Source organism: Sesamum indicum, linkage group LG6 (assembly GCF_000512975.1).
Source record: "Sesamum indicum cultivar Zhongzhi No. 13 linkage group LG6, S_indicum_v1.0, whole genome shotgun sequence".
Lineage (NCBI taxonomy): Eukaryota > Viridiplantae > Streptophyta > Magnoliopsida > Lamiales > Pedaliaceae > Sesamum > Sesamum indicum.
Genome location: NC_026150.1, coordinates 16,340,678 through 16,364,527, shown reverse-complemented (window position 1 = coordinate 16,364,527; position 23,850 = coordinate 16,340,678). Strand labels below are relative to the sequence as shown.

The 23,850-nt window shown below is 35.5% G+C and overlaps 3 protein-coding genes across 4 annotated transcripts; 2 read left to right on the top strand and 1 right to left on the bottom strand.

Annotated features, from left to right (window-relative positions):
* Positions 1,750-3,905, top strand: LOC105165039 (serine/threonine-protein kinase STY46-like). Of its 2 annotated transcripts, none has more exons than XM_020694980.1 (5): positions 1,750-2,147; positions 2,242-2,523; positions 2,741-3,251; positions 3,337-3,479; positions 3,613-3,905. In XM_020694980.1, exons 1-5 carry the CDS (start codon positions 1,899-1,901, stop codon positions 3,796-3,798), a joined length of 1,371 nt encoding a protein of 456 aa, XP_020550639.1. In that variant the 5' UTR covers positions 1,750-1,898; the 3' UTR covers positions 3,799-3,905. The 2 variants fall into 2 exon arrangements, with proteins under 2 accessions (XP_020550639.1, XP_011082218.1); XM_011083916.2 differs by having other exon boundaries at positions 1,752-2,147; positions 2,224-2,523.
* On the top strand, positions 4,903-8,729 carry LOC105164632 (mechanosensitive ion channel protein 10-like). Its single transcript, XM_011083326.2, has 6 exons — positions 4,903-5,113; positions 5,640-7,124; positions 7,220-7,340; positions 7,658-7,951; positions 8,033-8,235; positions 8,375-8,729. Coding segments are annotated over exons 1-6 (2,370 nt in total). The 5' UTR covers positions 4,903-5,111; the 3' UTR covers positions 8,640-8,729.
* Positions 16,651-20,299, bottom strand: LOC105164631 (thermospermine synthase ACAULIS5). Its single transcript, XM_011083325.2, has 10 exons — positions 20,029-20,299; positions 19,383-19,449; positions 19,145-19,239; positions 18,619-18,721; positions 17,855-17,943; positions 17,590-17,746; positions 17,434-17,509; positions 17,296-17,354; positions 17,061-17,197; positions 16,651-16,949 (listed from the first exon to the last, which is right to left on the bottom strand). Exons 1-10 carry the CDS (start codon positions 20,193-20,195, stop codon positions 16,871-16,873), a joined length of 1,029 nt encoding a protein of 342 aa, XP_011081627.1. The 5' UTR covers positions 20,196-20,299; the 3' UTR covers positions 16,651-16,870.

The window sequence follows — 23,850 nt, the reverse complement described above, 5'->3', positions numbered from 1 at the left end:
TATCAAAATGCTCTAGAATACTTTTCGATTCGATGGAGAGAAATGAAATGGGAGAACGTATTTATAGAAGTTGGAAATATATCATTTAAATGAGTATGTCCAATTAAAAAAAAGATACATTTTAAAGGTTATAACTGTTCATCTGAATGAACGCAACCCAAGTGGATGTATTGGTTCACCCAAAGTATTTTACCTAATGAACACATTGTTTCAATCAAAGAACACACTTATTTGGTTGAAGTGGTGATTGGGCTCCATCAGCCATCATTTATGTGTTACAAACTTGTTATGTATTGTACATCGTAACCAATATATAACTAGTGATGATTTAATCCAATTAAAATAAATTTATTAATTATTTTTCTAATTTATTTTTCACCATTTTTCAACGGTCGGCATATTCAAGCCTCTTCATTTGTTTGTATTTTGAATACATTCCTATTATATAGACAAATAAATCGTACAGTATTATAACCATTAAAAGAAAAAAAGGAAACAAGACAAAAAGTCCTTATGGAAAAGTAATAAGAAAAAAAGCTTCGCGGGAATTTTAAGGATTTTGAAAGATTTTTTCCGGGTATTTGGTGGAAATATTGTATGAAATGTGCAGACATGGAATGGGAACCAATCATAAATTAACTAAAAAAAAGAAGAATTTATAGCCAAATTATTAAAATTAAAAATCTAGAAAAGGCATGCAATAATATTATAAAAGAATTATAGTAGTCGCGCAAAATCCAGGAAGATCAAATCAATGATTAAGAACAAGAAAAGAAGTATATATATATATATATGTGTGTGTATATATATATTAAGAAGGTTCTTGGAAATAGGTTTATTCCAATATATAATATATATAGAATTAGAAGAAATTGATGGAAATGATTTTTAAGATAGGATGATTGTATTGATGAAGTTGGCAAGGGTTGGTGAGGTGGGGAAGGCACCGTAGCCAATAGCCACCAGCAATAACAATAATAATGCAACAATCTTAATTTGTGGGTGGAGGTCAACACAGTACACAAACACACACAAAATATTGACATTGTTGGTAGAATTGTCAAAGTACGTACTTACATGAGTGAGTAGATGGATGATGTCTTCACCCTCATTAATCCCACATCATTCATCATTCTATTAACACCCTACACAATTGACAACTCAACTCCAATAAAGGCCTCATTTAATTACAATTTAATTTCTTTAATGAACACTTGCACAATTTTGACTCAATAATCCTTCTTTTCAATGATTTTTTATTTACTATACTTGCCGTCGTGGCACCGAAATTCTACAAATTTGAATTGAAAAAAGAAAATGGAAAGTGAGATGATGTTGAAAAGTTAAGATTGGGGTAAAGTGGGAGGGTTTTGGGCCAATAGTTACCATGATTTTATTGGACTTCTGGTCCTATAAAGGGTGTAGATGTCCAATTGGGAACACTCCATGATTCCAAATTCAAACAAGTATAAAAACGAGTATCTACATATATATATATATATATATATATTTAGAACATGGGTTATACAAATAAATTGTAATCTCCACCAATGGTGGTATCCATGTCAGCCGGACAACTTTGATAACACCGTCAATCGGCTTTTCTCGTCTTTTCTTTGGTCTCTATCTTATGCATGCAATTAGACGTGGTTGCTCAGAATTTAATTATAATTCTAACATCATCAATGGGTTTTGTTTGTGTGAGTTTTGTTAAAATAACTACAAGGCCTAATGGATTGGAATTTGGATGTTCATTAGAATCTCCGCCCCAATTCTGTCCCATAACAAACACTACACTACTCTACTCATGATTTATAGTTAGATTCACTGCCTCCTACCTATCTCACTCTCAATCCACCCACCTTCGCCACTTTTTATGCTTTTGTAGTTCAACACACATGATGAGTGCAACTGCCAATGGGACGACCCACCCTGACAAAAACATCATCTCAACCGGGGAACAACCCTCACCCCACACCACTCCCAGTCCCACCTCCAAACTACGGAGAAAGGCAGCCACCACCACTGCCAAGTCACGAGGCTTCTGCAGGCGGATCAGCGACTGCATCGTTATGGGACCGGCTGCCTCACATCATGTCCATCAAAAGCAACACGGAACAGAAAAGCTCGACCAACTTGTGCAACAGGTTGTTTGACATTTACCTTAATTTCTCATGCATACTATATGTGTAATTATTGAGAAATGATTTTTGAGGTTGTAAGGTGGAGGATATTGAGAAGGCACTCCAGAAGCAGAAAGAGGTGAAAGATATGTACAAGATGAGGCTGGAGAAAACACAAGTCTTCCTCAAATACTGTCTCCAAGTGGCACAGGACAATGGTTTCTTGGAACTTATAGTTAACAAGGATAAAGATGAAGACTTGTCTCTTTCTCCCACCATAACTACCCACTCTACTACTCTCACTCCTCAATTATCCCCATCTCCACGACAATTTCATCCTCATCTTGCTCCCCTCATACGTCAAGCCAAGATCAATGGATGGTATATCGACCCTCAAGAGGTTAATTTTGTCACTTTACTTCCTACTAAACCTACCTTTTTCTTCTTTGTAACCTCATATTTATTGATCATGATAACATACTTGCTAGAAGGGAATTGAATTGTTGGATGATCAAGAGCTGTCTTGATCCAATGCTTCATACTTCCATTCTGCTGCTCAATCGATTAAACTTATTGCATTCTTAAAATGGTAAACCTGTGCGTGATCAATTGAACAGATTGAAATACTCCATCTATCAGCTCAAGGTAGCACCGCAGACATATACAGGGGGAAATGGCGAGGGCTCGACGTTGCAATTAAGTGCATGTACCCCGATTTCTTTAGATCAAACGAGAATGGTGTCAGCTTCTTTGCACAAGAAGTGGAGACTCTATCGAGGCAGCGCCATCCCTTCGTGCTGCAGTTGATAGGAGCCAGTCTTGATCCTCCTGAAAATTGCTGGATTGTGACACAATTTTTAAGCACCAACTTGAAAGATTGGCTGCATGGCCCTGGAAAAAGGCAGAAGGAAAGAACAATTCCTCTTCCACCACTCAAGGATAGAATTGCAAAGGCACTTGAAATTTCCCAGGCAATGCAGTATCTTCACGAGAGCAAGCCCAAGATTCTCCACCGTGATCTGAAGCCAAGCAACATTTTCTTGGACGATGCTTTGCATGTCAGAGTAGCTGATTTCGGGCATGCCCGCTACTTGATCGATGGAGAAAAGGCACTAACAGGAGAAACTGGTACGTAAACATGTGTGTAAATTTTCATTCTTATAGGATATAATGATGTCAAAAGATTTGCACATTTTCAACGATCATTTTTCAGGTACGTTCATTTACATGGCACCTGAGGTGATCCAGTGCGGTCCTTATGATGAAAAATGTGATGTTTATAGCTTTGGCGTCATGTTGAACGAGTTAATCACCGGCGAATACCCTTACATTGAGACAAATTATGGTCCTGCCAAGGTGAGCTATATATAGAATTTGATTTGTTTCGAGGTTTTTGTAGTTCATGAGATCATCTCAAGTTTGATAAGATTGAAATTGAATTAAATAGAGTTTGTTTCTTATGTATATATATACATGATGATGCGAACAGATAGCCCTGGAAGTTGCAGAAAATGGACTGAGGCCAACAATTGCAAAAGTGGATGAGCAAATGGAAGTTCTGATTCAACTTATAGAACAGTCATGGCATCATGAACCTGCAGCTAGACCCAATTTCAGCGACATTACGTCCACTTTGAGAGTTATCGAGAAGACGTTAAATGATTGCTCGGAGTAGCCTAGCATCAAATTCTTCTCTCTCTCTCTCTCTTGTTCCTTCTATAAAGTAACACTACAAAGTTTTGGTTGTTGGGATGACTAGGAATACTATGAAGTTTTTCTGCAGATTCTGTTGTTGAATTAAAGTTTTTCGATCAAACCAAATCAATTTTAAAGCAAAAGTATATTATATTATTATATAATTGGTTCAAATTCGATCAAATTCAATTTAAATTAGAATTTTCTCGGTATAATAACTAACGTGGATGCACAAGTTTGAATTCAGAACCGGATATTGGGCTGGCCGCCATATTTTGAAATTTCTAAACCGGAGCAGCTCAAAGCCTGCTTTTTGTTCATCTCAAAATATACTTAAGCCCAAAATGCAAGCCCAGAAAATGCAACAGAAACAGCATAATAAGTGCTATTGCGTTCATCATTCAGTCAATGCAGAAAAAGATAGACAACTGTTGTTATAAATGGAGGTCGCTGTCCATTTATAGCAACTTTAAGTGGAAAAGAAAAGGTGGGGGAACGAATTATTATTATCTACTCATGTACTTGGAGATTGGTTTCTCTCGAATATCTGATGTTGGCTTAATGTGGGTTCAAATCATACATCTGGCCCTATTTTGGCTGCTTTTTCGGTCTCATGAAAACCACGCCTTTCTCAAATCGGACAAACGATTGAATCAAAATCGCTTCATCTTTACTCGATAATGATAATGATGCTAAATTAAGAGCGAAAGATTACGTCGTCTTCTATCTGACATACGATCAGAATATACTTTGAATTTAGAGTCTACAATGGACATAGCACACATTAAAATTAATGTCTCCATAAAGAAAGAGAAACAAAATCAGATTGAAATGGTTTTATGTTTGTATATTATTGTTAGGAGAATCACTCTCCATTGTGTCTCATTTATTTGTATTTAATGTTTGAGTTCCAGTTCATTTTTTGTATTCTTTACTGATATTTTAAGCTTTTACTTTCATATGGTCTTTTAATTAGTGGGATCAAGTTATTGAAATTTAAATCAAATTATATATTAACCCAAAAATTAAAAAAATCACAAAATCTTGACTATAAAGTGTGTGTCCTTTACGTGGAGCCTCTACATTAAAATCCACTGTCTTTTCTTTCTAAGTAATTGCTCGGGTTTCTATATGCAAGTACTTCTTGCCTGTACACACAGCTTTCCTCCGCTACCTCCTCTTCTAAACTCTCTCTCAGACACACACAGGAGCGACAAGAATCTCGGATAGAAGAACTCGGTGGTCCGATCCAAGTCAATCTTGATCGGTTGGTTTGGAAACAAACTGATTATTATGTGAGTTTAATAATGTGGTGGGCGTATAAGACTTGGGAGCCGTGTGAACAGTAGTCGCTGACAAATTGCTAGTGTTGTCTGACCAGACGTATATTGCCACCCACCTCCGTCTCTTTCGACTGTAATGAAACAGACCCTTATCGAGTCTCAAGAGGAGAAATGTCTCTAACGGTGCTAACAACAAAACAATATTAGTCTCCCCAACTATATAATTGGGTCTGGTTGTGTGTTTAAATGAGTTAAAAGCTTGTTCCTGTGTATGTATTATTCATTAACGGCTTAAATTCTATTCTTGATACTAAATTCAAGTGGGACGGGGGTTGTTCTCTTGTCTTCTCCTCTTCTCATCAACGTTTTATTTTCCCAAGAACTTGCAGTTTCAAGAATATTACGTATATTCTTTATATGGTTATTTCCTTTCTTGAAGGTTTTCTTTTTTCTCCACACTCTTCAGAATTGTTACGTGCTTACGAGTGAGTTAAGGGACGTATCATTGCGCTGCTCTTTTAAGTTTGCATTTTGGCAGGTTCATAATGGACGCAAATGGCAAAGCTCCAAGGAGGAGCGGAGAAATAAGCATGGTCGAGGACGGGAAAAGGACGAATGATGTAATCATTAGCATCGCTGGAGATGAAAATGATTCAAACGTTCGAGTCTCAGACGCTTCAAAGGACCAAAAGCCTAAACTTTCAGCTGATTCCCCACATAGATTATCAAACGATTCAACATTTAGTGCCGAAAAATCAGTGCCTGTGAGTTACCCTTCACCTGAAATCGCGAGGTTTAGTCCAGGCCCGAATAAGCCTCCCAGAATCCCAAAAGGTGAGAATCTCACTCGTCGAAAATCGCTCTCAAGATCAGTTTACTCAAAGCCCAAATCAAGATTTGGTGAACAATCTGTGAATATTGATAGTAAGATGTTTGAAAATAGAGAATCAGTGGAAGATCATGTGGTTTCTAGTAGGAGTTCACCTAGTAGTAAAGTGGATGATAATGGCGTTAGTGCCATGGAGATCACGAATAAAATAGCCCCGGGAAGCCCAAAAACGCCATTAGTTTCATCTCCGGGTGGTTTTGGACGAGTGGATGAGGATGAAGAAATATATAAAAAGGTGAGCAGTAGGCGGAAGCTGAAGCATAGGAAAGTGAAAGTCAAGGTTTTGATTGAGTGGTTTCTTTTTCTTTGCATTCTGGGGTGTTTGATTGTCAGCTTGACTGTTGATAAGTTGCAAGGTTGGAGAGTTGGGGGTTTGAGAATTTGGAGGTGGTGTGTGCTTGTTTTGGTGACTTTCAGTGGCTTGTTTGTCACTAAGTGGTTGATGCATTTTGTTGTTTTACTGATCGAGTTAAACTATTTGCTCAAGAAGAAGGTGTTGTATTTTGTTTATGGTCTTAAGAAAAGCGTTCAGGTCTGCATTTGGTTTGGTTTGGTTCTTGTCACTTGGGTTTTGCTATTTCAAGAAGGAGTCAAGCAATCTCGTCTGGTCAATCGAATTTTGGATTTCATAACTTGGACTATTGCTTCATTGCTAATCAGTGCATTCTTGTGGCTGTTGAAAACTTTGCTGCTAAAGATTTTGGCTTCTTCCTTCCATGTAAATACATTCTTTGATAGAATCCAGGAATCGGTATTCCATCAGTACATTCTATTGACGCTATCTGGGCCACCGGTAATGGAGTTACCAAATATGTTGGGGAGGACAAGCAGCAATGTAAGTAAACTCAGTTACGCTGTCGGAAAGAAGGAAAAAGAAGGCAAGGAAAAGAGTGAGAAAGCGGTGATTGATATCAATAAACTTCATCGGATGAAACAAGACAAGGTCTCAGCTTGGACCATGAAAATGTTAGTTGATATGATATCTAATTCAGGTCTGACCACTCTTTCAAATTCAATTGACGAGAGTTTCTATGACGGAGGTAATGAACAAACGGATAAAGAAATTACCAACGAGGAGGAAGCAATTGCTGCTGCATATCACATTTTCAGAAATGTAGCTCAGCCTGGTTGCAAGTGAGCTAATCCATCTTTTGAAAACTGAATTTTTATGTCACACCAATGATGGCTGCTTTTATCTTCAATACTGTTTAATAATCTTCTGTCTGCAGTTACATTGATGAACTAGATCTAAGCAGATTCATGATTAAAGAAGAGGTGGAGTTCGTCTTTCCAATGATTGACGTGGCTGAGACAGGGCAGATTGATAGAAGAACTTTGACGGACTGGGTGGTACGCAATACTTTTCCCAAATCTTGTTAAACTGTAAAGCTAGATGTATCCATGATCTCTCTGCCTTTCTTACAAGAGGGTTCAGTTCTTAAATTGTTTTAAAAACCTCCACATGAGTGGTTGCGGTAGATAATGGGACATAACTTTTCTTTATCAGAGTCACTTGTGATAGTTCTTTCTAAGAAAAAGTTGAAAAACGTCGACAGTATCACACAATCTGCCATCGTAACATATCTTCTTTCACAAGTATATGTAATTGTTCATTGACTTAAAAAAGGGCTCTTATTTCAACGTTATCTTATTTCATACTTGTGCAGGTGAAGGTCTACAAAGGTCGCAAAGCACTGGCTCATGCTCTGAATGACACCAAAACAGCTGTAAAGCAATTGAACAAGCTTGTTACAGGGATTCTGATGGTTATCATGATAATAGTGTGGCTTCTCTTGACAGGAATAGCCACCACCAAAGTGCTTGTTGTTCTCTCATCACAGCTTGTTCTAGCAGCTTTTGTGTTTGGAAACACTTGCAAGACAATATTCGAAGCTATAATATTCGTATTCATAATGCATCCTTTTGATGTTGGTGATCGTTGTGTTATTGATGGTGTTCAGGTATAACTTTTATGAGTGGAATTGTGCATGGCTGTTTGAGTCATCATTATTAATCATGTTTGTTCTTGCAAATTTCTACAGATGACCGTGGAAGAAATGAATATCTTGACAACCGTCTTTCTGAGATTTGATAATGAAAAAATTTACTATCCGAATTCTGTTTTGGCTACCAAAGCGATCAGCAATTTCTACAGAAGCCCAGATATGGGTGATTCACTTGAGTTCTCCATTGATTTCAAGACGCCACTGGAGAAAATAGGAGCAATGAAGGAAAAATTCAAAAAGTAAGTTCATTCTGTCTTTGATCTGAGCTATTAAAAAACTATCGCATCAAATTTGACTTCTCATTCACGAGTTTCTCCCAATGAGTTGAAGAGCACTAAAGATTGTACAAGTGCTTATTCATGTTGCATTTGAGGACAGGTACTTTGAGAAAAATCCACAACATTGGCATCCTAATCACAACATGGTCGTGAAGGAGATAGAAAATGTGAACAAGATTAAGATGGCCCTCTTCTTCAATCACACAATGAACTTTCAAGACTATGGGGAGAAGAGCAGACGCAAAACTGATCTGGTCCTGGAGATGAAGAAAATTTTTGAAGAGCTGAATATCAGATACGATCTTCTTCCGCAGGAAGTTCGTCTTGTCGAGTTAAAGAGGGCTACGGCAGAATCTGGAAAGTGATTTTCGCTAAGGAGATTTATACACACAACTTTGTTTGAGACTCTTGCTTTTCTCTGGAAACTTCAAACAGTAATATCTTTGTTGGGTGGTCAGCCCAAAAAACTAGAACCCTAACTCAACTATTACAAGAATAATAAGTTAGGAAAATCCTTAACATTACAAACCAATATACAGTAAAATATAAATAGATCCTAAACAATATATATATTTATAGATCTATAAATAATATGACAGAAACATAAAGAAAGGGGGTTTGGCTCATAGAGCCAGAGCCGTAGAGAAAAAGTCCACGACCACAAAGACTGGCAACCTCTCACGGTTGCTTGATAACTCTGCAATTGTAGGTTTTATAGCGATTTAATCTTTCTTTTTAAACCAAAACATTCCTAATTATGTGATTTTATTGCACATTCAGCCAAAAGGGAAGATATAAGATAAAAATGGCCAAAGTCAAGCTAAAACTGGAATTGAAGGCATCAAAGAGGAAAAATGAGATTACATGGCAATTTCTGTAGGAGTAACTAAACGTGTCCACGCTTAGTGGATTGGTCAACTTCGATGAAGAAGGAAAATGAGTGATTTCAGCAAGAGAAAAAGGAATAATGTGTTTAGATTTGAAAAAGATTCCTTAAAACATGTTATTGGTGATTTATTTACCTTTTTTAGAATTAATTATGTATTTGTCCCCCCCCCCCCCCCCCTACATCTAGATTCTTAGGAGACTTTTATTATGAATAAGGGAGGTCTCTTCATTTGAAGGGGGTTCGTTGTTCGTTAAAACTCAATAGAATACTTTATTTTCATTAGCTTATTTCACCCTCTCTCTTCTATTTTTAATTTATAACCGGAGTTAATGGAATTTCACTTTTTAGTGTGTTCTTCCATTAACATGTCCTGCTAAATTCCTTATTTTCTGGTTAAGGTATGTTGTGAGATCTAATCTGTTCTCTTTACACTTGTTAAATGAATATTCATGCTATTCTCTGTGCTTTTATTACAAACGTCTGATTTATGAATGATTACACTTGTTAAATGAATATTCATGCTATTCTCTGTGCTTTTATTACAAACGTCTGATTTATGAATGATTCGGCCGGTTGTTCATTATCAAGAAGGTTTGCTTAGCTAATCGGACTTTATAAATCCGTGTAATTGTTTATTTAGTTCAATTCTTAGTAGCAACGTAGCATGATTAATTATGTCATAGTAATTAGTTGTGTTATGGGGAATGCATGATCTAGTTTAAACGAATTATCCTTGTAGGAGTTTGTTGATTAGAATAAGGACTTTCTAATTCTTAATGTTGTTAATAGATTAAATATTGCGGACATTCCCAGGGTTGTCTATTAATTAGGGATCTACCCAAGGGTCGTACCTTGGCTGACGAAAAGGTAAGAAAAGGTGAGGTTGTTAGGTCGTACCAACAACCATAACTGATTTATTTGTTTATATAGTGTTATTTTTGCATCAATGATCAACCCACAAGAACCAAGCATGATCCTAGCCTTAACCAGAAAATCTCTCTCTCGTGTCTTCATTAGGTAATTTCAATTGTTTTCTAATTTATTTAGTTTTCAACTACTTCCTTTTTTTATCATCAATCTCCCCCCATTATTTTCTTTTTCCTAAAGAAATCAACTTAAAGCTAGTGTCTGTGGATTCGACCCTACTCCCACTTTCACAAGTGTAGTAGGAATTATTTTTGTTGATCTCGACACCCACCAAATTTTGGCGCCGTTGCCGGGGACTGGCGTTTTTAAGAAGATTTCTTTTCTTGTTACTTGATATTTTTTGTTACTTGGTTTAATACTAAAATCTTCTTATACAGGTGAACTTGAATCTAATTTAAGATTGAGAAGGTTGGACAGAGATTTCGAAAGGAAACTAAGCAACAAGTTGAAAGGATACCCACTTCTTTCGAGCCAAAGTTAGCACAAGAGATATTGGACACTTGGAGTGAACCATAGCACACAACCCAATTGCAATGATGTGGTCCAATGCTCAACAGTTTGGGATTAGATACCGCAATTCGCCAGTTATGAGGTAAATGTATCTTCCATTTATGATCGTTTCAATAAACTTTTGTCCCTTGTTGAAAAAGTTGTCGAAGAAGAATTTCAACGAATGAAGACATGTCGAATATGTAATTCTATGGCACACCCCACCGATTTGTGCCCTATGCTTCTAGAAGAAACCATCGAGCATGCCAGTATTGTTGGAGGACTTTTTGGACCACCACAAAGAGGATATGATCCTCATTTCAACATGTACAATCCAGGAATGACAGATTACTCCAGTCTTAGCTACGTTTCGCAATCTCAAAACTGTACACCACCTCCTCCGCCTAATCCCACACCTGATCCATCTCTCGAAGACATTGTAAAAGCACTAGTGACCAATACACAGCAATTCCAACAACAAACACAGCAGTTCCAACAACAGTTTCAACAGCAGACCCAGAAGAGCATTAAAAAATTGGAATCTCAAATCAGCCAACTGGTGTCGTCTGTTAGCAAACTAGAGTCTCAAGGTAAGCTACCTTCTCAATCTGTCATTAACCCTAAACAAAATGCTGGTGTTTTTGTCTTTCGCAGTGAAAAGGAGTTGCAACCAAACATGGACGAAAATGACACCAAGCATGCGCATGTCCAGCAAGGTGAACCAGATCAAAAGATGGAAATTTCTCAAAAGCAGACCAGCAAGCCCAAAACGACCGATAGCGAACATCACAAGGTGTTGATGGTCAAACCTCCATTATCGGAAGGATTTGCTGAACAGGAAGAAGGGGAGAAGAAGGAAATACTTGAAGCTGTTAGCAAAGTGGTGGTAAACATTCCATTGATCGACACAATCAAAAGAGTACCTCACTATGCAAAGTTCCTCAAGGTCTTTGGTTTGAGAACATATAAGATCAAATCATTTCACGACAAAATAAGTTCGGGGAAGAATTCTCTCATTAACCTCAAAGTTTTCCTCGGTCCACACCATCTCTGGGTGCACTAAGATGAAAAAGGAGTGGACTTAAAGTACCCAACTTACTCAAGTTGAGGCACAACAATGTCTAGCTAAAGACATTAAAGAAAGGCGTTGCATGGGAGGCAATCCATTAAATTTTTATCCTTTTTTTTTCTCTTTCGTTTGATTTTAGTTTTAGTGTTTTTATTCAAGTTTTGTGATGTGTGCCCACGCTTAATGGAGCATCTAAATCTATTTGGAAGGCTAACCCGGACAGATTTGGTGATTTCAATAAGCGTGCCCATGCTTAATGTGTCTTCCTAATCTGTTTGGCTCACTTCATCAAAACAGATTTGAAGTTTCCTTTAAGCGTGCCCACGCTTAGTTGAACTTCGTAGCTGTTAATCACTACACCAACTTTCATTTACTTTCTTTTTTATTTATTTATATTTATAAAAAAAATGGAAAATTAAAAAATCAAAAGAAAGAAGGAAATCAGTCAAAATTTTCTATCACAATTCAAAATCTTTTCATCATCTATTTGACTAATTTTCTCTTTCTCTCTCATCTCACCAGTTCTCTCTCACTTTTCCTTTCTCTCAGCAAAAGTCCAATGCCTTCTTGCTGTCGCCGTTACTTTCAGTCACCAACAATTCCCTCTCGCCGTCTCTCTGTTCGCCTTTCACCGCTGCTCCATCGAAGGAAACCCAGATCCACCGTCTCCTCTCTGACCGTTTCTATCCCGTCGCCACAAACCCATTTCCATCACCACATCAATAAGCCGCAGCCATCGCCATTTTTATTGTCCAAGCTGCTGTTCACCGTTGCCGTTCGCGAAGCCCTTTTCCGACAATCACTTGATTTCTCCCTCTCCAACGCACATCCGCTACTATTTCTCATCTCCTTCACAACGCCGCAGAAACCCATCTCCACCGTTGCTACTACTCGAGCCTCCGAGACCATCAGTGCACGATTTTTCTACTTCTTTTCTCTGGTTCTTCATCTATTTTATTTTTTTTGCTTTATTTTTTCTTCAGTTGATTTAGGATGAGTAGCCGAAATGTGAGCTGAGAAGAAGGAACATCCTCCAGATCAGGACCCTATTCCCGTAGCATACTTCCACCAGCGTACTTCCACCCGAAGTCGCCGCCACCATCTGCCACCAGTCCACCCACGTCATGAACTCTTCGCGGCATGCACTCAGGGACGCTTCCTTAAACTCTCTCTCATTTTACTTTTTAATCCTTGAGTTGCATGTCATGGTCCACATTGAGGGCAATGTGAATTTTAAGTGTGGGGGTGTGGTTGTTGAGCTTATACTTGATAATTGTTGATGTGCTTGGTGGTGGATGAATTTTCTTTGTGCCTAGTAAAAATTTTTTTCTTTTCTTTTTCAAGTTGACTGGAAAAGAGAATTTTTTTTGACAAATCTTTGGAAAATTTTGGCATGATAAAACCCTTTCAATTTTAGACGACTCTTGGCTTGATGGTGTTATGTGCAAAAAGAATACATGTTTTATGTTTAAGGATAATTCATAAGTTGAAAGCTTGTTTTTACCAAAAATGACTCGAGTTAAAATCTTTTGATATAGGATTAGTGGACTAAAACATACCTCGTGAGACTTTGAGCTTGATATATCCATAAAAAAATTATTCTTTCTTGATAGAGAAACACTTTTATGGCTTTGACTTTCTAGAACTTGCCTTGAACCACATCGAGGCCACACAAATGTGCATTTATTTGGATATGATAAAGGCATTAGAAACCACTTTCGACTTTCTTTAACCACCCAACACATTTTAACTTTAGAGAACCCCTTTAAGCCTTTTTGACCTATTTTGTTGATATAACCTATCATAAACAAACCTATCCCGTCATTTGTTCTACCGCTTGATTTTGACCCTCCCAAGAATTATTAGAGCATCGAGGGTCATGAGTTTATATTCAAAACAATAAGTTCTCAAAATGGGGGATTGACCTTTGTGATTTATATGCTCAAAAGACTTATCTCGAAATGAGTGTGGGGGTTCCAAAATTGTAGTCTTCTTTACTTTATGGGAGCCAACAACAATTTTCTTATTCTATGTCTATCACAAAAAAAAAAAAAAAGAGGAGAAAAAGAAAAAACCCAAGTGGCAAAAATAGAAAAAAAAGAGCAATTTTCTTGCCACTAAAAAAATAAAAAAAAAATATTTGAACTCTCCAAAAGAAATATAAAAAGGCATAGTTCAAGGAATTTTGATGGTAGATGAGTAAACTTTGAGAACTTCGAATTGTTGTTCACTCAAATTTCTTTTTTGGTGCTCTAATTGATTTCTTGGAATTTAATCTCGTTATCCTTATATACTACCCCCAAATCAAAGCCCCATTACAACCAAAATCAAAGACCTTTTGATCCATATATGTGCATATTTCAAAGTGGTGGAGATGTGGTGTATAGGCAAGCCTATGGTGAAGCATTGTGTCAAGAGATACACTTGAACCATATATCACTTGAGAGAATGGAAAGCGGAGAGAAAATTGTCTACTAGTTTTATACGATTTGTTTTGACAATGGTCATCACGTGAAAACTTGTTTGATACATATTGAATTATCTTTTTAATAAAGTATGTCATTTACTTTGCACATGATTACAATTTGCCTTGAGTATGTTCGAAATTTGGAGGGACTTTTTGAATGCATAATCCATCTTGATTTTGCTTGAGGACAAGCAAAAAGCTAAGTGTGGGGGTATTTGATAACTCTGCAATTGTCACAATTTTATAGCGATTTAATCTTCCTTTTTAAGACAAAACATTCTTAATAATGTGATTTTATTGCACATTCAGCCAAAAGGGAAGATATGAGATAAAGATGGCAAAAATCAAGCTAAAACTGAAATTGAAGGCATCAAAAAGGAAAAATGAGATTACAAGACAATTTCTGCAGGATTGACTAAACGTGCCCACGCTTAGTGGACTGGTCAACTCGGATGAAGAAGGAAAATGAGTGATTTCCGCAAGAGAAAAAGGAATGATGTGTTTAGATTTGGAAATGATCCCTTAAAACATATTATTGGTGATTTATTTACCTTTTTGGAATTAATTATGTATTTAGCACCCTACGTCTAGATTCGTAGGAGACTTTTATTATAAATAGGGGAGGTCTCTTCATTTGAAGGGGGTTCGTTGTTCGTTGAAACTTAATAGAATACTTTATTTTCATTAGTTTATTTCACCCTCTCTCTTTTATTTTTAATATATAATTAGAGTTAATGGAATTCAACTTTTTAGTGTGTTCTTCCATTAACATGTCCGGCTAAATTCCTTATTTTCTGGTTAAGGTATGATGATTGATTGATTCGTAATATGTTGTGAGATCTAATCTGCTCTCTTTACACTTGTTAAATGAATATTCATGTTATTCTCTGTGCTTTTATTACAAACGTTTGATTTATGAATGATTCGCCGGTTGTTCATTATCAAGAAGGTTTGCTTAGCTAATCGAACTTTATAAATCCGTGTAATTGTTTATTTAGTTCAATGCTTAGTAACAATGTAGCATGTTAATTATATCATAGTAATTAGTTGTGTTATGGGGAATGCATGATCTAGTTTAAACGATTTATCCTTATAAGCGTTTGTTGATTAGAATCAGACCTTTCTAATTCTTAATGTTGTTAATAGATTAAATCTTGTGGACGTTTCCAGGGTTGTCTGTTAATTAGGGATCTAGCCAACGGTCGTACCTTGGCTGACGAAAAGGTAAGAAAATGTGAGGTTGTTAGGTCGTACCAACAACCATAACTGATTTATTTGTTTATATAGTGTTATTTTTGCATCAATGATCAACTCACAAGAATCAAACATGATCCTAGCCTTAACCAGAAAATCTCTCTCTCGTGTCTTCATCAGGTAATTTCAATTGTTTTCTAGTTTATTTAGTTTTCAACTACTTCTTTTTTTTTATCATCAATCTCCCCCCATTATTTTCTTTTTCCTAAAGAAATCAACTTAAAACCAGTCTCTGTGGATTCGACCCTACTCCAACTTTCACAAGTATAGTAGGAATTATTTTTTGTGATCTCGACAACCACCATTGCTCAAACCCAAACAACAACAACTAAATACCTAGGACACACAGACCCACTTGAAACTACAAAAGTTTCATTCACAGAGGAATATTCACAAAAAACGTTTCAGAAGAAGTAGAAAGGAGAAGAGAATTTCTTAATCTATTCCACCAAGCCAAAAGCCATGAGGGCTTTTATAGAGATACAACATTGAAGACGGAGGAAGAGAGGCTGCGGAGAAGGATTTCCAAGATCATGATAACCGGTGGAAGGAGGAGTAGTGAGAGAGAGAGAGGTTGTGGAAGAATACCAATCGGGTCGGGCAAGTAGGTCGGGTTTGTGGCTGAGTGAGGAGAGCGGGCTAAGCCAACAAATGAATTGAGTAGGCTGCAACATCTAAAGAGGAAGGGCAACAGGGTTTGGGCCTATCAAAGTGTCACGGGCAATTTTTCTCATCAATCTTCCTTCTTAGTTAAGTATATGTCCTGTAAAAAGATTTGTCTGCGCTTTCTTCTTGGCAGGTAACCGCACTGAGTATTTCATATTGATGAAAGTTTCATCTGTGTGTTAGATGGAAACCCGACAAACAGAGTAGCTATAAAACCTAGCTACACAGTTTTTGTGATGTGTGTAAATATCTATCCAACCAGAGCCATGAAAGGAAGTAGTCCCAAGAATTGATCAACTTGGCTTCTGCATCAGTGTATTTAGTAAGAATGAAAACTTGACTAGTGTTCTATCCTTTGCTCTGATGCGTTTCTCCTAGTTTTCTGAAATTGTTTTATGCATTTTCAGAAGTTTTAGAAAACCTGAGGATTGCTTTGATTTCTGTCGAAAGTAAGAGTACCTTAAAGGCACTGTAATTTTACAACCCTTTTTGTACTACAATTTCTGTTCTTCATGTCTCTACATCATTTAAACTTGAAGGAACATATGCATTGACCATTTCTTGGTTCCTCCTTTTGGCTGGCCAAGATAGAAAAGCAAATTCTAGCAATATCAATTTAAAGCATAATGGAGGAAACCCTCATGATATATAATTTCAGCAGTACATGAGACAGTCCTAAATCAGCCAGAAGAAGCCTACGTACCACAAGTACTCTCTAAAGTCTTCTAACAATCTGCTTACATTTCCTACATAATTCTCATAACTGTTTCATAGTTTTCGACATCCTTTTCTTCCTTCTGTACAGGAGTTGTTCCCCCTCTTCACTCCCCCAACCTCAATTCCTGTACGCCACACCTTGCCCATGAATAAACCTCGCATCATCCTCCGTGTACACATGAGTCTCACTCTTCAACCTGATCAAAACATAACACCTACTGTTACACAACAATACACATCGATTGTCTTTATGTAGCTGAGATTTGTCTTTATATTTAATATAGAGTTTGAAAATCAATCTCACGTACGTTTTTGCTACTGTCTTGTTTAATATGGTGGATGCAACAAATGAGGCACCATTCAAGTACAGCAGTTCCCCATCAATTCTTTCCGCAATCTTCTTGTCCATTGTTCCAGCTTCAATGTGCAGTGGCTGATCCGACGCCTGAATATATAGACGTGTTATATATTAGTCCCAGCAAATGTCAGTTATGACAACATATCAGTTATTAACCAATCCGATGTATACGCATTTTCACTTACAATAACCCATCCCCATGTATCAGCAAACGATGGCACGTGAGCGGTGTAAGCACGAACGTCTGCAAGTAAGCACGGAAAATTCAGTCATATTACATTTGAGACATGCATGCTACGGTGGAAGAAGATTGATATACTTACACTTGAAAACCTGTTTGATAGTGTTGTATATTGATGAGAAGACCTCCTTATGAGTGAACACCCCTGCTGGTCCAGCCTATGTACACAACATCATTAAGACATGATGAGTAGCAATTGTTTTAGAGAGAGAGAGAGAGAGATGTATAGGTAAGTGACCTGAGTGACAAAGATGGCATTTTGGTTGAGCTTGGGCTTGACAATGTTTTGATAGAAAGACTTTGTGTAGAGCTGATAGCAAGGTCCTCCTTCTACTGGATCTGCCAAATCTCCCACTATGATATCAAACTTTTCCTCTCTCCCCTCCAGTTCAACTCTGATCCCAACATTTCAAACTAATTAGCTTATAATTATTAAAATTCATTGCAAACCAGCAGCATCACATTAATCTTTCATCAACACATTTTTAATTCTTAATCCTTACTTGGCGTCGTTTATGACTAAATCAAGCTTCATGTTACAAAAAGCCTCATGATTTGCTGTCAGATGCTTCCTGCAAAAATCAACAACCTCCTGCATGCAATTCCCACATAATTCAATATATATATATGGATTAAATACAACTTTTGTCCTAATTTTAACATTTTATTTCTTTATTTTTTTAGAATTACAAATAGATTCTAATTTTTCTCCATAAATAACTTAATATCTTTATATATATATAAGTGTAAGTTTTTCTATTTAAATAAAATTTTCTGTTCTTGTATAAATATAATAAGAAAAAAATAAACTTATTTTTTTAATCATATATTATTCACAATATAGGAAAAGATATTAATTAGATTGTATTAAATTTAAAGACACTACATCCCTACCAAATTAGTAGAAAACTCTACTAATTATAGCAAAGGACAGCCCTACTTGAAAAGAGATTCTCTGTCCCCTTTATTGCCGCCTTATCAGGATTAAGGTTGTCAACATTGGGGACCAAAAAAAAATCAAGAAAAGTGCAAACAACAGTATCTACTAATTATCTTCCTTATCTAACCAAAAAATAAATAAAAATAAAAAATAAAAAACCCACTTAGAGAAAATGGTATGATTGCCCATTTAAGTCGCACGAAGTCGTGCATGTCCACTTAATAAACTAATAACTGGCTATTAAAAAAGACAGATAATGTACAATTAAATATTTAATTGTTAGTAATTGGCTTGAAGAATTAATTCGTTGTACATTTATGTATGTACCTGATCAATATCGCACATCACCACTTTCTCTATTGATTTGTGCCTCAGTGCTTCCCTGGCGGCAGACCCTTCACCACCTCCCATTATAAACACGCTTTTTGGGCTGCCATCATTCAATTTCCATCCACTCAGTACATATATATATATAATATGTATGTATGTGCACGTGTTGGAGTCGTTAAAAGATCTTTTATATTTTGATAAATCATATATACCCACGTATCTTTTGTATAAGATTACAATTTAATTTTCAAAAATGAAATATGTGTATGTATTGATGTGATACCAATATATGATACCGTTATAGTAAAATGTGACGGCCGTAATAAGGGTGTTTCATGCTAACATTATGCACAATATTTATCTATTGTGTCATCGATATAAAGTCAAATATATAATTTTGATATTGATGCTGTAATTATATATGTGCGTGCCAAGTATAATTAAATAGATTTATATCTTGTGAAAGAAAAGAAAAAAAAGTGTGTAAGGAGAAGAAATTGGGAGTAGATAGAAGAGAACCGACTTGGGGTGACATAAGAGGGCTGGATGAATCAAACATTCATGATATATAAATTCATCAACTTCTGCACTCTGCATCTTTCCATCAATCACCAACACCTGCCCATCATTATATATAGTAAATAATTAATTAGAGTATCTTGTTACCAAACACAAGATCGTCAAGTGTTAAAAAAAATATGGTGCCATAAATAAGAGTATTGAATAATCGATTATTTCCAGTCCAAATAATTGATTTATACCTTGCCGAAATGTTTGGTGTCCAGAAGGGCTATGTCTTGGTACTCGCTAGTTCCCCGGTGCAGCACTCTGAGGGAAGATCAGAAAGGGACACAATATTCATTTTAGTACTCTATTTTTATCAAAAAACAAGAAAAGAAAAATAAAAGCATAAATTTCTAGCCTAGGTTCAACACATGGTACCTACTGTCTTTTCTTGTCTAATAGTACGGATTTAATTTAAAATACCTGATTTTACTATTTTAAGATTTTTGAAATGACAAAAGATTTAAAAAAAAAAAGAAATGGAGAAATCATGTATGATTATGTTTACCCATGCATATTTATCTTACACTAATCACGCTTTGATTAAAGTTGACATTTGTGGTAAACTGCTGCCTAATTGATGACTTTGAGTAATTCATTATTTCAAAGTAACTACGTATGTATCTTGAGTTAAACGTATTTTTATGCATTGAGCACACGAACAATTACCACATACTTGTCATTTTCAAAACATGAAGTATGTGTCAATCATCCAACTATTCGATTTATCAAACATCAAATGTAACATTTAATAGACCACATACGTATATACCACCCATCATGCTACTCGTACATAAATTAAACAAGAAACAAAATCAAATGATGAGCATTAATCAAATATACCTGTTTAAAGCAAAAGACCACTTGAGATGAACATCAATCTCTTCTTCAAACCAAGAATCTTGCTGCTCCTCCTCCTCATCATTTTGATCCACAATCATGTGAGTGGTTCCATAGTGCACCTTTGAGAAACCATTGTTGTAAGTGAAGAACTCAACAGCTTCACCCATTGTTTTTTTTTTTTTCTTTTAAATGAATTTTCGAGGGAATTAATGAAAGCAAACAAGAATACTGTTAGAGCAAGATGAGTTGGAGTAGTGGGGTTTGAATTTTTATGGTATGGTGTGATGCTCTTTTATAGGCATCCAAGAGTTTGGCAACTCCATCCCCTTTTTTGTCCTTTCCTCATCCAAAACTCCAATGCTTGTCTTTAATTAAATTTGTACGATAAGATTTTAATTAATTAATAATCTCCTTATCCTCGTCTTAATGGTCAATTTATAATGTTTAATTAATGAAGGGATATGCATAATTTTTAATAATAATAAAGTTTATTAGTCAATAATAGGAACTAAATGGAATATTAATTTTAGTTTGAGTCGGGAGTAATTCTTACTTACTTTTCAATATAAATCAATCACATAACAAGTGTAAAAAATAAAAATAAAAAATCAATACGTACCATATATTCTGAAACGGGGATTAGGAGGAGGAGCAGAAAATATTAATTGGAGCGCGTGACTTGTGGTGGGCCCACTTAGTACACGCTCAAGCCACCCAACATCAACAACACCTTTGATGACAGACATCCAATTTCCCAATTTTTAGTCTTTTTGTAATCATAACCATTTTCACGTGTTACCATTTTCACACAACTCAACTCAACAAGTACGATGATATTAGGGAATATGTGTCCGTGAATGGATGGATTTGTCGAACACAAAAATGCTTGTAATAAACCCATGCTTTCAAAAATAATTATTTTTCCCCTTCTTTTTTCTCATCGCGCTTAAATAATATTTGAACTCGCTACTAATAATAAAGTTGAGTTCGGGACATTCTAACAGATGCATTCGTAATTTATTTAATAACAAGACTATTGGACTTATAAAAATAACAGTATGTTGATGGCTTAAAAATAAATAAATTTAAGTGGGAGTTAAAAATAGTGAGTAGGTAGGTTGAGAGAAATTAACGTAAATAGTTAATTGAGAGAATGAGTGGATAAAATGCAGGCGTGCGCTATATATAATGGGAGGTGACGACGGAGGAGACAGGCGGCAGCCGGCAGCTGGTGGGCCTCGCAGCTTCGACGTGGTTACAGCACCCTGTCTCTCAAGCGTGCCCTTATTCCCACCAACTATTCTTTTTTTTTTTTTTTTTTTTTTCTTGTGGACAACCCACTTTCTGTCCCTCTTTTCTCTTATTCTCCCACAAAATCCACTATTTAAACTAATGTAAACTGTATTCTCTTTAATTATTTAATTATAATTATTATAAATCCGATTATCATTAGCATTTTTTAATATTAATAATCATAATAAATAAAAATATATTTATTACATTATAGGATTATTATATAAAAATGTTTCCACAACGCACTATGTATATGATTATTAATTTCTCAAAAATCAAATATATATACTATTATTATACGCATAACATATACATATATATGTATTAAATAAAATAAAAAGATCCAATCGGATATCGCAGTCGCAAAAAAGTAAAGAGATGCAGAAGAAGTGGTGAATTTGGGTCTTTGTAGTGGGGAGACAAAACCCAAAAAGTGCTGAAATGTAATTAAAATCAATCCATTATATATAAGCATATGATATTGTAAGGGGCGGCCGCAATCATTTTCAGGGACTTTTCCCTTTTAATTAAATAAAAAAATATAGTTTTTTTTTTTTTTTTGAATATTAAAATGTGGGCATGATCAGTAGCACTAAGTCAATGGATTGTTAAATCCCATTAATGTGATGAGTTTCGATAAGCAACGGGTCAAAGCTTTTGGCCCTCATTCCTTTTGAATCGCCACATTGCCTATCTTACCTTGCTTACACATTTTATTATATAATTTTTTATTGAAAAATTTATACTTTTGATTGATTAAAATTTCATCCATGATGATGTTTTATATACTATGAATCTTGCATGCCAAACCCTAAAATATTAGTATCATCACCCCCCACATAATTCTACCTAATTAATGATTTCATTTATTTTTATCTATTACATGTGTGAGGGTACAAGTATTCTTTGCTATATGGATAGGTACATCCTCTCAAAAAAAAAAAATAATAATAATAAATGGATAGGTACATGAATGCCAATAATATCATTGAGGTGTTAATTAGGTTGGATGGGACAAACTGCAACTTCTTATAACATAGGTGATATGATCCTTCTGATTCAAAGATGAGTTAATTAATTCATTTTTTTGGTTTCTAAATTCATGATTTGATTGAAAAAAGCGGTTTTTGTTCACTCTCTATCTTGATGTAATTGCAACGATAAATTCGTCTTTTAAATAATAATTTTTGTTCAAATTAAATATTTTCTCATAAGTGATTCATATATAGGTTCATACTCAAAGAAAGTCGTTATGGTGGTTGTTTTTGTCTTATCATTTAATTCTTAAAAGAAAAGAAAAGAGGCGCCAAAGAGTATTACACCTAATCTTCGTTTAGTTCTATCTGTATAGTTTTTTATAAATCATCCCTTTTAATAAAAAAAATAGTAGTAATTTGTGTAATGATGATGTTTCTAAAAGATGTATGTGCAATTTTATAAAAAAAAATAAAAATAATTTATATCAATGATGATAACATTTAAAAAGGGTGTATATCTAATTTAAAAAAAATAAAAATAACATATATAAATAAATCATAAGAATATGTAAATATATGGCACATGAGAAAATAGATTAACGCGCCTAAGTGGAGTGGAGTGGAGTGGCGCAACATTTGAGAAAAAGAGTTGATTACAGCAGGAACAAGTTGAGGTGGACATGTGTCGCCAACCCAACAGTAGCTAGCTGATAGCCTCCATAATAATATAGATTTTCCAGTGCATGCGCTACGATTAATACCGTCCTCAATCTATATTTGTTTATTAGATCAAATCAATTTTGTTGTTGCTGATGAACTCAAGAACTATCTACCAAATTATTGTAGCTTAGTCTACACAAATCACAATTATCAATTGACAAAAATTAAGAATTATTTGGATTTAATTTAATGAAGGTCAATGGAGAGGTCGTATATGGTGAAATAAATTAAAATATTTTCGACACGATTGCTACGAATCTCTAACAGTCAATTAAATAGTGCAATGAAAATAGTACAGAATGCCTTAAAATGTACAAACTGAAATTTATTGTAAAATCCTTGGTGAATTTAGTTTAGACTCTTACAAGTATTTTATAAAAGGTAATTTTCTTGGTTAAATCATGGATTCTTGAACGTGGTAATCACTAGACGAAGTTGTACTGATAATCACTCTCGAAAAGTGAACAATTAATCGCTAATTAGTTAGTGTTATTTAAGTAGAGTAGTAATTCAATTATTTCAACGGGAGGGAAAAAAGAAATGAGTATCATTAAATTAACAAAAAATAAATAAATAATATGCTCTAATTACCCGAGTAATGATAATCAATTACAATGTTATCTATCAACCTGCCATCTTCAAAGTATTCTTACCCACACACGACAAAAAGATGAGCATCAGCTGTTGGAAAGATTAATTATGCTTGCGTGGTCGTGAGCTAAGGATGATGTCATCATGATCAAATTCGCCATGATCGCAATTCTTGAAGCTGTGGATTCTTCATCATCATCATCATGCTCTTAACGAAAACAAGTGCAGCCTGTGCTGTGCT